The sequence below is a fragment of the Misgurnus anguillicaudatus genome, chromosome 4 (assembly GCF_027580225.2).
Source record: "Misgurnus anguillicaudatus chromosome 4, ASM2758022v2, whole genome shotgun sequence".
In the NCBI taxonomy this organism is placed as follows: Eukaryota; Metazoa; Chordata; class Actinopteri; order Cypriniformes; family Cobitidae; genus Misgurnus; species Misgurnus anguillicaudatus.
Window position 1 is genome coordinate 13,531,529 of NC_073340.2, and position 14,167 is coordinate 13,545,695.

At 40.5% G+C, this 14,167-nt stretch overlaps 1 protein-coding gene across 1 annotated transcript in view; it reads right to left on the reverse strand.

Moving 5' to 3' along the window:
• Window positions 1–12,034, reverse strand: part of ace (angiotensin I converting enzyme (peptidyl-dipeptidase A) 1) — a 32,175-nt gene extending 20,141 nt beyond the window's left edge. The window contains exons 1-7 of the mRNA XM_073866721.1: window positions 11,700–12,034; window positions 2,640–2,804; window positions 2,476–2,563; window positions 1,330–1,473; window positions 1,046–1,241; window positions 460–553; window positions 204–376 (exon numbers count right to left, since the gene is read on the reverse strand). Of these exons, the coding sequence (XP_073722822.1) occupies window positions 204–376; window positions 460–553; window positions 1,046–1,241; window positions 1,330–1,473; window positions 2,476–2,563; window positions 2,640–2,804; window positions 11,700–11,912 (1,073 nt within the window). The 5' untranslated portion in view covers window positions 11,913–12,034. The remainder of the gene's footprint in view (window positions 1–203; window positions 377–459; window positions 554–1,045; window positions 1,242–1,329; window positions 1,474–2,475; window positions 2,564–2,639; window positions 2,805–11,699) is intronic.
• Window positions 12,035–14,167: the final 2,133 nt, after the last annotated feature.

Here is a 14,167-nt window from a genome sequence, read left to right on the forward strand (position 1 = left end):
ACTTCAACTATCTGTTACAGGATACTTGTGGCTCCAAACAGTATTTCAGTTGTTTGGACACACATTGTAACATGAGCTCATCCCAAGGCATGGACAGGGGCAGGACAGCCTGTTTGTTAATCAACAAAAAGACATCAGATGCTCCAACTTAAGTCAGCCCTGTGCCCCATTAAGACTTGCATTAGCATATGAGACTTGAGTACCTGAAGTCCTTGCGGTTGCTAAAGTCCCATGCAGACGCATGACAGACCACCTCTCTTCCATCAGTGGGTTTTTCCAGCATGGACATTTTCCAGAACTCAGGCGGCATGGAAATCAATCCCAGAGAGGTGAAGAACTCCTCGGCCACCCGGAACATGTGAGTGGCGTTGTAGCCCTATGGGGAAAAGCACGTTTATACCTTTTTGGTCTCATTGAGGAATATTATTTTGAAATTCAGGTTTAGGTTTGTTAGCTTACCTTAGCAGCCATGGCGTCGGTCACATCTACATTGGGCTTGCCAGGAAAAGGAATCATCATACTGTAGATGTTGTTCCAAGTCTGTGACCACATGTTCCCTGAAATCAAATACACAGCATATTTACAACTGTTTTCACAGAGGCTGAGTGTTCATGTAGCTCAATTGGTATTGCAGTGCTTTAGCAGTCCAAAGGCTGTGGGTTTGATCTCCAGGGAGCTTGTAATGCACCGTAAGTCACTTTGAATAAAAGCACCTGCCATTCCTTTGTAAAATGTAACATAAATTAACTGTTCAATGCACTTCACATTCAGAAATGGAAAGATCTGGTTCAAATCAATCAGTTGGTTTCAGTCTGAACTGAATGGTTTGGTGGAAAGTTGGAGGAAAGGAGAGAAAAGTTTACAAGGGGCCCATATTCATGAAAAATTTTAGCGCAAAAAGCTCCTAGTAACAAGTTTAGAAAGTCATAGAAATGTGGGTGTTTCCCCCTAACATTTTAAAACTCTGGTTGTATGAGTAGTATTACTATTACAACAAAATGTGCCTTTGTGTCAGAAATTTATATTTTTCACAATGTTATGGGCTTTCCCCAGGAGATGTGCTGGAATTGGACCCTTGAGGTTGATGTACTTAGGACCATAGAAATCGTAAAGCTTGCGACGGACAAAGGCATGCAGGTTTTGGTAAAGGGGTTCCAGCTGTTTAAACAGGTTCTCAAGATCTTGCTCAAATGTTGGAGAGTCGTACCAAGAACGCCAGTAATCGCCTGTGTCTTTATAGCCTGGGGAGAACAGGTGAGAATCAGATAATGACAAACTTTTTATTATCTCTTTCCACTCTCTATTCATCCAAAAGAATGACATGCTCACCATCCATCCTGGATGCATTGTTGCTGAGCTCCACAAACCCAGGATAGTGTTCTCTGAGAGGAACTCCAGAGACGTTGTGCCAACCCTCCCAGGCATACAGAAGTCTTTTATAGCTTCTTGAGGTAGCCATGATGTCTGTGAGCTCTGAGATGACAAATAAACAACTTCAATGAGCTGTAAAGAACTCAAGCTAACTCTACAGTAATTCCTTAGATTTTTGAGATGTGGTTTAAATTTAGCAAATGAGTCCAAATCCCCAGATGATCAAATGCCTTGTGTTTTACAACTTTTGTTCCAACTGTGTTCAGCGCAGTCGCAGAAAGATATTTTCTGCTGTATGTTTTGTGTATACAGAACAACACACATCTGTTTCTGATGTAAACAAGACCTAACAACAACACCATGCAAAACATTAAGGGGTGGTTTCCCGGACAGGGTTAAGGCTAAACCAGGACTAGGCCTTATTAAGAAGTTTTTACAAACATACCTTACAAAAAACACTACAGGTGTGCATCTTAAGGCAAAACAATGTCAACAAAATATGTTCAAATTAAACAGGACAAGGTGTTTTTAAATTACAGCAGCTTAAACATGCATTTTAGTCTGGGACTAGGATAAGCCCTGTCCGGGAAACCGCCCCTAACTGTATGCCTTCATCTAAACAAGCAGCGCGCATGTTTTTCGTGATGAATGATGTCAGTAATAAATGTTTTTTAATTGTGATTAGGGCAACTCTTAAAATATCAAGCTTATTTTTTGTCTTGGCTCAATACAAAGAAACATGACATCATACCCTGTCTATCTTTCAGTGGCGTTGAAAGTAATTTTATATTTCATTCGAATTCTTTCTGCAGTTACATAATCTGCATACTGAATCTCAGCTGGTTCTCATCTAACCTAAACTAAAACTGGTTTGTTATTTCATTTGTATATATAAATAAATCATCTGTAGCGGCAAAGGGGGAACAGAAGGCATGAGATTTGCATGTAAACCCTAAAGACGAGACTCACGCCGCACTGTAGAGACCTGGTATTTCCTCAGGAAACAAACATCATCATAATTTGATAAAGTCTTGGTGTTCTGTGTAAAATTAATTCCTGAACTTTTTGCCTTTGTTTTGACACACATGAAGGAAGCTTTCTTACCGGGCTCCAAAGACCAGCATTCCTCTTTACTGGGGCAAACCTTTGCAGTCGAGTAGATTTTATCCATCTGGCTCAGAATGGTGTTATACTGAGAAAACAAATATAACAACCCATTACAAGTTCTTATCTCCTCAGTTTTAATGGTACAGGATATGAAAACTCACTTTCTCTCTATCTGAGGTTGGGAGGTTGGCAGGTCCCAGCACTTTGATCTTCTTGAGAAGTTTCTGCAGTTCAGGATTTAAGGTTTCAATGAAAGAATCAGAAAATGTGTCCTTTGCTTTTTTGCCCCATGCTTCTGTGAATTCCTGCTCTTCTAAGGATGCAGATATCTGAGAGAAAGATACATCTTTATTATTCACTGCTGTTAGAACATCAATCTGACTGAATGAGTTCATAGACAACAGTTGCCTGAATTGTCTTCCGTTGCCCAATCTTTGTGCTTTTGTGTTATTATTGATTTCATTAATGACCTCATCAAGCAAGCCCGGATTGGCCATAGGGAGGACCGGGAGAATTCCCGGTGGGCAGTCTGTTTTTTTGCCCACATGGGCCGGTGTTGTCACGCCACAGGTTGAAGGTTGCTGCTGTCCCTAAGCTGCCAGTACTTAAAGCAGCCCCACTCACGTAATTTGCGGGGGAAAGATGTCGCCATCACTTTATGCCAAAGTTGATTGTGTCCCGAGTCCCAACCACTTATTGGAAGAATTCTTGCATTAGGGTTCATTAACATCTGCATGGAAAACGGAGATGCACCGCGTCTTCTGCTTTTTAAAGCGCTCACCTGTGAACACGAGTTTAGTTTTAGACACATTTGTGCGCTTGCAGCGCGTCTAGATTTAAAATAAACTTGAGCGCGACTTCATACGAATGGCCTCTAAAAGGAAAATTATCCTTTATCCTATTTTACTATTAAAAATTATTAATTTTTAAATCTAAACTCATCTCAAAGTAAGTTTCGTATGTGTCATGACACGGTAGGAGAGACAGGACGCAAACGCAAAGTTCGAAAATAAATAACATTTAATGATAAAACACGACGGATAACATTGTGAATACAGTGAACACAGGAACATCCAACACAGGGAACAGACGAGGTAGCAATGACAATGATCCAGCAGTGAGCAAACAGAAGACAGAGGTATATATACACAGACTAAATGACAAACAGGTGTGATGAGGCAGGTAATTAATCAATAAATGTCCAGGTGATAACAATCGGAACAGAGACAAGAAATGACACGGATTAACCGTGACATTACCCTCCCCTCTACGAGTGGCTACCAGACACTCACATAAAACACAACAAACACACCGTCTGGTAGCGAGAGTCCAAGGGAGGGGTGGAGGGCTTGGGGACCCTGGCGAAGCCGGCAGCCGCCGGGATGAGACCAACAGGACGGTTGGCCGGACTGCGCCAGGAGAACCGGAGCGATCGCTCAGAGAACCGAGGCAGACGAATTACCCCCCTCCTGGGAATCGTCGACGATCAAATGCCCCCGAAAATCATCTCCCATCCCCTCGCGGAAACGGAGACCCTCGGTAGCCACCCCGGGGAAATGATCGGGCGTGGTTCGTTCCGGATCCCCCTGCGAGCAGGATGGTGGTCCTCCGAGGGACCGTCGACGACGACTCAACCGTTGGGGGACCGCCTGGGCCGATCCTCCTCCCGCAGGAGCGAGCGATCGCTCACGGTGGTCCCCAAGAGACATCAGGGCTGATGGGGAATGAACCCCGATGTCACTACTCCCCCTCGACGAAACTCCTGGGGGAGCCACCCTCCGTGAACCTGCTGCGTCCAGTTTGGCTGGATCATTCTGTCATGACACGGTAGGAGAGACAGGACGCAAACGCAAAGTTCAAAAATAAATAACATTTAATGATAAAACACGACGGATAACATTGTGAATACAGTGAACACAGGAACATCCAACACAGGGAACAGACGAGGTAGCAATGACAATGATCCAGCAGTGAGCAAACAGAAGACAGAGGTATATATACACAGACTAAATGACAAACAGGTGTGATGAGGCAGGTAATTAATCAATGAATGTCCAGGTGATAACAATCGGAACAGAGACAAGACATGACACGGATTAACCGTGACAGTATGAATATGATGTTTTTTCAAGTAAAACAAAATGTTGAAAATGCATGTATTTGACACAAGTTAGGCCTACCTTACGTTATTTGACCATATACATGATCTAAAAAATTAAGATAAAGATTTTATTTTTCCATCTGCTTTCCCTGCATACTTGATAAATCTTGCTTGTGTATTGTATATGAGTGGTTTCCAAGCTTTTTCAACCAATAGGTAATCTTGAGACCCAAAAGGAAATAGAAATATAGGAGAAAACAAAAATACATTTGTTCTCTTTCAGTAGTTTTTGAAAAGGTTTAATTGAATAATATTAAAATACCTTAGGGCTGCATGGCAAAATCATAATTGTTTATGGTACTGTATTTGCATTGTGTTGTAAATGATATATTTAAAAAATACAATGAATTGCAAGGCTTTAGAGACAGTGCACTATTGCATACTTATATCCTACTGAGGATTTAATTATATTACTTTAATGTAGTCTGTCATGAACTAATGTAGGCCTGTCTAAAGCATCAAACTCCAGGGCTAAAAATGAGTCCCACTCCTGCCCTGTCATCAAGGGTCAAGCCCTGAAGGGATTCTTTCTGAATGACATACAGATGTACCCCATCACATGATTTTTTTTTGTCTTAAAAATGTTCCCACCATATTCAAGGTGGTCTCGGTCCGCTTGTTTGGTGCGCACCAGAGTACGATTGCTGCATTCTCACCTGCCCAAATGAACCGCACCAACTGAGCAATCGAACTCTGGTAAGATTCAATCGAACTAAACAAGGCAGGTGTGAAAGCACCCTGATTGACCCTATCCATATTTGACCCAATTCTTTCCCATCTCCTGCAAGCTATCTCCATCACCTCTGCCTGAACTCACATAATAAACAAATCCTGCACCACAGGAAACGATCCCACCTTGTTCATGCAGGCTCAGTTACTCGACCCTTAGAGGTCAACAGTAATGGACCCGTCTCGCTCCTACCATTCCTTTCAAAGACTTGAGAAAGACTATCTGCTTATCTCTCACTTAACACTATACCAGACAGTCAACATTCTGGATTATTACTTTGGTAGAGATTACCCTCCTATCTGTTGTTGAAAGGCAAGACCTGGGAGGAGAGGAGAGATTTCCACATAACATCAATTGACTACTGCGGGTTAAGGGATCCATACTTGCTCACCTCCTATTCCCAATATACACAAGATATTTATGTCCATTCATCAACATGGCTACGCAAAAGACATTCGACTTTACTTGCCTTTGATTTCTGTTATTTCTAGACATCATGCCAACCCATCAGCTCTACACAACTTTACTCTTTAAGCTGGATCTTCAACATGAATCTGTTAGGAACCTGGGAATGGTGTTTGATGACCAACTGAACCTCACAACCCATATTGCAACTACACCTACTTGGTCTTGTCTGATGTAGCTCTTTATACTACATATCAGTCCTACAGGTTTCATCCTGACATCTACGATCAGCAAACAAGCAACGTCTGATTGTTCTCTCACAGCGAGGCACAAAATCAATCTCGAAAACATTTACCCATTCTGTTCCTTTCTGGTGAAATGAGTCGCCACCCAAACAGCTGTGAACATAGAGTTCTTCAAAAAGCAAAAACAAATGAAGACACTTCTGCATAAACTTAACTAACCCACAAACTTCAACTCACTGTTTAACATTACTGACAGTTTTTTTTTACTCTGACCTTCAATACTATTGCCATTTCTAATATTTCCCTTGTGTTTCAACATCTGCCAAATGCATGACTAAATGTACATTTTGTAAACATAGCTTTGTGTAATATGCTTATGGCTCTTAAGACAAAATCTTAAATGCTCACACATTTGTAAATAGCTTCGGATAAAAGTCTGTTAGATAAATAAATAAAATGTGAGTTACACACTAAAGTTGTATCCTGGTGTTGAACGGGACCTGCATGTCGTGGTCTTTTGACCCCAGCATCGCTCCTCTGTTATGATAACCACAGGACTTCTGTCAGATGAGTTTAAACTCATCTTTTAGTTTCACACTAACACTGATTAACAAACTCTTGATCTGCTGCCTTCCTTTTCATGCACACACAGCAAAGATAGAGAGATTTTTACACCTCTTCTTCCAAGGTCCTGCTCGTTCTGCCGTGTCGCAAGAATGTTAAAATGATTAGCGTTTAAGTTGTAATAGGGCACGAGGTTCAAGGCTGGACCTAATAGATAAATTACTCAAACTTTCTGTGGTGTTCTTTTATAGAGTAATTTCATGAAATTATAAAAAAAAATTAAAATCTAGTAATATTGCTTTATCTTTAATAACACTGGGGGAAGCAGTTCCACCCTGTTCTCATAATGTCCCATATAATTTAATTTTTATTTTAGATAAAATCAAAACCCTCTTTCGTTAAAGCATTTTAACTGGACGTTTAAAGTATTTATCTTGGCACCAAACTGTCAACTTCCAAAAATATTCTCAATTGATGGAAGTGATGTTTTATTGGCATCATACAGCGCAAGTCAACAAAAGTTCAATTTTTACCTTTCCCAAGTAAAAATTTGGAAATTGGGATGCAGCATAACTCCTATATTACATACAGTACCTGACATCAAGTCACCTCACATCTAAACACGTGTCATGAACATGAAGGAGATTTTATGCACGTTTATGACTGTCATTAAGTGTCATTTGTTCAATTATGTCATTTTAATGCAAAGATGACATTGTTTGAGATGTCTTTATTATGACAACTTGACATAAACCAATAAATCACAACTTGTCATAAATCTGTCATAAACATGACACAGCAGAATAATTATCAAACTTAAAGGACAAGTTCGGTATTTCACACTTAAAGGCCTGTTTTCAGATTGTTTATGATGAAATAGAGCGGTTTTGACTGAAATTTCGACATATGCGGCTGCCCCGAGAATTTTCAGGTGTTTGTGTTTCACCTCCCACCTTTACAATGGGTTTATAGGTGCACTGGAACAATCCCTCCCAAAATGCACCAAACCTCCGTCCACAAAGACGTGAAACCCACCGAGTGGCCAGGGGCGCTCACCGACACGCCCACACAAAAATCGCCGCAAAAGACGCCCTCCAACAGGTGTTTTAGCATTCGTTGTTAACTTGTGGACCTATTTTTCCAAACGCCTCACACCCGTACATTCTTCTGACGAGAGCTTGAATAATAGACACTCCAGCCCAGGTGGTGGTGCTAATCCAATTGCAAGAATAGAAACAAAGTTCCCGGCGCGGAGTAATACCGTACCTCACAGCACATCTCAATGGAGTCAATGGAGTTGGACAAAACTACGATAAAACCTGTTGGAATGCGTATTTTGCAGCGATTTTTGTGTGAGCATATCAGTGAACACCCCTGACCACTCGATGAGTTTCACGTCTTTGTAAACGAAAGTTTAATGCATTTTAGGAAGGATTGTTCCAGTGCACCTATACACCCATTGTAGAGGTGGGAGGTAAACAACAAACACCTGAAAATTCTCGGGGCAGCCGCATATGTCGAAATTTCAGTCAAAACCGTTCTAGTTCATCATAAACAATCTGAAAACAGGGCTTTAAGTGTGAAATACCGAACTTGTTCTTTAAGAAACTACCTAGCTTTATCAGTTAACATTACATTAAACTGTCATTAAAATGTCATTAAGTGTTTTATAACAGCAACATGAATATTTTTCTTGACCTCAACTACAGTGGTACAAAGTGTTAATGCTATTTCAAATAATTTAAAACAAAATGCAACAGACAGGTCAAAATATTATACTTAATTTTATGTATGTGCACAATACATAAGAAACTGACAACTCACAGAACTTGTTCTTCCTCACACAGAGGGTTCTGAAATTTTCTGACATAAAAGAAAAAACTAACAAAATATTTAATTAATTAAATTAAGGTAATTAACTGTTTTTGCAGCGATATGGACCCAGTGCTATGGCTTAACCCATTGTACTGTTTTCATTTAACTCTTTCACCGCCATTGACGAGATATCTCGTCAATTAAGAGAAAACGCTTCCCCGCCAATGACAAGATTTTCTGTCTTTCCGCAATACCGCTATTATCCACCAGGTGGATAAACCCGGAAGTATTGCCCTATGGCAAGCGGCTGCATGTTCGTTTCTGTTTTAAAGATCACTCTGAACGGGATCTCTATGAAAAGTCTGTCACAAAAATGGAATTATCTCTGCTTTTTGCTCAAAATGTGGTGTTTTTGCAGAAACCTACACTCTAAAAAAACAAACGGTGCTATATAGCACCAAAACAATTGCTTTGGATCGTAACGATAGAAGAACCATTTTTGTGCCATATAGCACCGGTGAAGAACCAGTGAAGCAACAGTGAAGCACCAGTGTAGAACCATATAGGGGCCATATAGCACCACATATGGTTCTACATAGCACTATATGGTTCTACACAGGTGCTTCACTGGTGCTTCACTGGTTCTTCACCGGTGCTATATGGCACTAAAATGGTTCTTCTATCGTTACAATCCAAAGCAACTGTTTTGGTGCTATATAGCACCGTTTGTTTTTTAGAGTGTACCCATATTCAAAAGCTGATTACAAAAGAATCACTGAAGGTAGGATGAAACGTTTTTTTTTTTTTTTTTGAAAGCAGAGGGTCTGTTCTTTCATTTGGTATATTGTATGTTTATATATTTAAAGAAGAACATAAAATTATTTGACAAAGTATTAAACACTTAATGACATTTTAATGACAAATTATATTTGTACCACTGTAGCTGAGGTCAAGAAAAATATTCATGACACTGTTATAAAACTATATGACAGATAATTAACACTTAATGACATTTTAATGACAATTTCAATTTGTATCACTGGTAAAAAAGTGGTCAGTTATGTTGTCTTGATAATGTCAAATTGTCATGACAAGTTATGATGTATTGGTTTATGTCAAGTTGTCATAACAAATACATGTTAAACAATGTCATATTTGCATTAAAAATGACATAATTAAACAAATGACACTTAAGGACAGTTGTCATAAATGTGCACAAAATCTTCTTCATGTTTTTGATACGTGACGTGTCATTATGAAGATGTCATGTCAGTCTTATGAACACCCCTTCAAGTAAAGTGTTACCTATTCTGTCATCTATCATATACATTAACAAATATTCTGTTAGCTGGAGCATCTACTGTAAAACTTCTCTGAATAAACTACAGTGGGTACAAAACTCTGCTGTGCAGATGCTAGTCTTTTAATTGTTCCTGTCGCACATTTAAGAACAATGGGTGATAGGGCATTCTCCTCAGTTGCCCCAAAGTTATTGAATTCTCTGCCTTCCGAGATTAGAAATGCAGCATCCCTGAAAATGTTTAAATTATCCTTTAAAATGTATTATTTTAGGGTAGCATTTGGGTAAGAGGTGCTACATGTGCACTTTGAGAAATTACTTTTAATGGGGCTATACAAAATAAAGTTAGCTATTATTATTATTACCTATCATATACATAAATAAATATTCTGTCTTGCATATAAATGGATTCATCAGACACATACGCGTTGCTGTGGTTACGCGTTAGGACTGAAATTAATTTCCGGTCTCTGCTTGTGTTTCATTTTGGCTAACGACTAAACTGACATCTGGAACAAATGCCTTATGAAAAAGAAAATGTTTGCCAAAAAGCCATTTTGTTATGATGAGGAAATGTCTATTAATGTTTAAAGTGACACGCTTCAAACTTTACAGTATAAGATCAGATGTTGACTGCTCTTCGATCTACAAAAAAACTTTCTCTCTCTCCCTCTTTCTCAACAGATATTGTTTGAATTGTGAAACTAGTAACTTGGTATAAACATTTCCTGTATTACTGCCTCCCTATGACAAAGCGCTTTATTGTTTCCTTTCTTTTTTTTTTTGCTTTGGACAAAAGCGTGTGCTAAATAAATCCCTAAATGTAAATCATTCTCATGTAATAACAAACAGCATTACTGCACACAGTCATTAATCTGAAGTTCATGTTAACAGATTTGCATTCATCAATGAGTTAACAGGTATATAGATGGTAGCGTATGGTCTCCAAACAGTCACTATAAAACAATGTTGCTTTGTCATAATCCCATGCAGTCAGGTTAAGTCCCAGCCCTGCGCCGGCCATCACCTCCAAAGGAGACGCCCGAAACAGCCGAGGTGCTTTGATCAACTCGTTTGATGTGTCTGAAATAATAGACTTCACTGCAGGCATCGCTCGGGTTCTGAACAGCTTTTCAATGAGGTTTTGCTCAGATGTTGTGCAGTGAGTTGTGCCGAGGAGCGTTTGTGAGTGTTGAGACAGCTGCGAAAGTGTTGAGACAGCTGCTACTCTGATACTGAGCTTACAGCAGATGCGGTGAGCATCGCGTCTACACGCTGGGACGATTCTAGTTTTTCTCACCAACAACTGACAATGTTGCATAACATGAGTTTATGAGCTTTTTTTAAGATAGCAATGAGATTAAAAACAAGATGTGTAAGCTCACGTCTCTGGAGCTTATAATTATGTGTCTTGAACTTTTCCTCCGTGACGATCACTCGTGATTCATCTCTTTCCCAGCAAGCAAAAACCAAGACAGTGAAATGACGGCTAACTATAGACTTAATAAAGTCCAGCTGTGAGTAACCCACATCTACCCTAAATAACCTTGAATTTGGTTACATGCCATTGTTGCCAAAATAAATGGGAGATGTGTGATATTTCATCATGTAGGCAAAGTCAATAGGTGTTCAAGGTGTTTGCTTTTATTTCTTTTAAATGTATATGCATCTTCTATTCTTGGGCTATGGTTAGACATTTATTAGACCTTCACTGACAGCCGAAATTTTATTGTTTTAGACAAATTTGCTTGCTGGGAAACTTTCTTCAAGTCCCATAACTACAAATTAAAACCAAACTAAAAACTTATTGGGAGGCATAAAGAGCTCACCTTTCCCAGCGTACATTCAATCGGACCGCATGGAAATGCATTATACACTTTGAACAGTTGCATGACTAAACAAAGTAGTACAGAAAATATAAAGCAGGAACCTTAAGTGTGAATTATGGCAACATGTGTCTTGCAAGCACATTCAGGTGTATTTGTAAAAAGCATGGATCTCTATCTGCAGCTGGGAATTGTGCTCCGTCAGGTTGGTGTTGTAGTTCCAGCTGGCTTCTGTGCTGAAGTAAAATACTTCTTCAGCTGTTGAGTTGTAGTCGTTTACAAAACTCAGAGCCCCTGCATCGGTCATGGGATAGTTTTTCGGTATCCATTCGGGTCTGAGAGCTGAGCTCGTGCTGATGAGAGCCAGCAGGACTGCTGCCCGCTGCATGATGGAGTCCAGCTGAACAGAAGAATGAATGACACACTCAGCGCTGGATGCTCCTGTACAGACGTTTCTCGTCTTCCTCCTCCCTCTTCAAATCACACACACACACATCACAGCCGACTCTTTTAAAGTGACAGTGAACCCAACCCTCATGTTCTCCTGAACACACATATATTCTGGCTTCTCCTCCCACTTTTCTCTTTTTTCTGCCTCCTTTCTCTCCAAGCTTCTCTGGCTACCTGTGAGTTTCTTTTGACTTAGTTTCTTGCAGTCTGTTTAATCATGTTTCTCCTACACAGCATTAGAAACTGAGAAATCTCATGCTGGGGATAAAAACCATGGCAATCTCACATGTGTTTTCTGTTTTCTCACACAATGTCTCAGACTGTGCCCAAAAATGTATTGTGACCTCAGATGTTTTCATTAAATTCTTCTAAGACCAAATGACTTGTGGCGCTACTTAAAAGTTGGTCATGAATTTTTCTTCAACTGTTTTAAGCATGTTATATAAAAAGTAGATCAGTCTAATTAAAATTCCAAAAGTAAGACTGTTTTAACTTCACGGTTATGTTTATGCAACCGGCATTCTCATCTTTTTGTGTCATTTCATGTATTGGTTTCTTAATATTTTGTCAGTTTTTAAACCATTGTCACTTGGAGTTGGGGTTAGAATTGGGGTTACATTTTATGGAACAAAAAGTTGCTATAACCCCAAACCCAAGCGACAATGGTACAGTAAAAAACAGAAAAAAGATTAAGTGAACAGGACTGGCGTATCATATGCATGCAAAATTGGAATTTGGTGTATGTATTGCACAACTTTTCACACTGCTTGCTATTTATACAAGGCTGCATCCGAAAACTTAGGCAGTGACTTGTTCAGGGTTCCCACACCTTAGTTAACTTCAAATTCAAGGACCTTTCAAGGACTTTCCAGGTTCAATACCCTCAAATTCAATGACTAAATGTGGGGAGACATTTCAAGTAAGGCAAGGTTACATGGTTTTACCTTTTAAGATACATTGTTACAGTTCGCTTTCGAGGGAACTCGCACTGCGTCACTGTGGTGACACTTTGGGGACACCTCCAGAAGTAAGTGCGTCTGAATGTGTATATCAAATTCAACCAATGGTGAGGCTTAACGACAAAGACAGGTTGACGCAGGAGCCAAGAAGTATATAGCCGTTTCTCAATATGTGTTCTTGTCTGTACTTGCGTTCTTGTGGACTTGTGAAACGTCATCAGTCGCGGCCCAAGTACTGTTCCAATTCAAAGTTCGTGTCACGGCCGGGGCGGACCCAAGAGAACTAAAGGGTCACGCCCCTCTCTAGTTCCCACCTCGAGGAGGTTCCCAAGACCACCCCAATGACCAGACAGACACGTGAATTACCACAAAACTGAATTTTTATTAAATAATTAAAACATAAGGGGAAAGGAGAAGGGCAGTTTAAAACAATCTTCCTCTTCTCGCCTCCAGGGCATACGTCGGGGCAGAGGTAGGAGGTTTCTCACTACTGACACTGCTTGGTCCTCTTCGAGGCGTTGCTGCAAACACAGGTAAGCGATATACTGCACAGGTAGGTTACTGGCTTCAGTTACTGTCAATACAGCACACACACAGCAAGCTTAGTGAAACACACGATAAAAGTCACACTCACCACAGCACTCTGCACACGCACTCCATGTGAAGTTAAGGCTGGGCCGCCTAGGTCTTGGCTGCTTGAGAGGCGGGTTGGGCGTTGTACACGCCAGAGAAAGAGAAAAGGTTTCACAGGTAAATATGTTCACAACGCCCCTCTATGTCTTCCGGTTACTTCTTCGGCTCGCCTACGCATTCAATCTCCGCAGGGCCGGTAACCTTCAACACCCCCAAAAAGATAATAGTAACTCCTCTTCTGAACAACACAGAGCATTTCGTTGTGATTGTTTACTCACGCTTGGTTGTCCAACCGATTTCCCAATATACATCCACCAGCGTCGTGTTTGCTTCTCCACATCCAAATCACATGATAACTTCCTTATTCCAACGTTTCCAACCTCTCGTCTTCCCTGAGGGATAAATGTGAGTCAACCCAGCCGATCTCCACCGTCACAACGAGCACAAGCAACGTATGCACAAAGTGCCACCAACCACACGCTCCGGTGTAGTGCTCCTTTAATTTTCACCGCTCCGTCCTTCTCGCTTTTCTGGGCTGCCGCACTCTTTCCTCGTGCTATAAGCGCTTCCGTGGATCAACGGCGCCCTCCGGCTCCTCTAA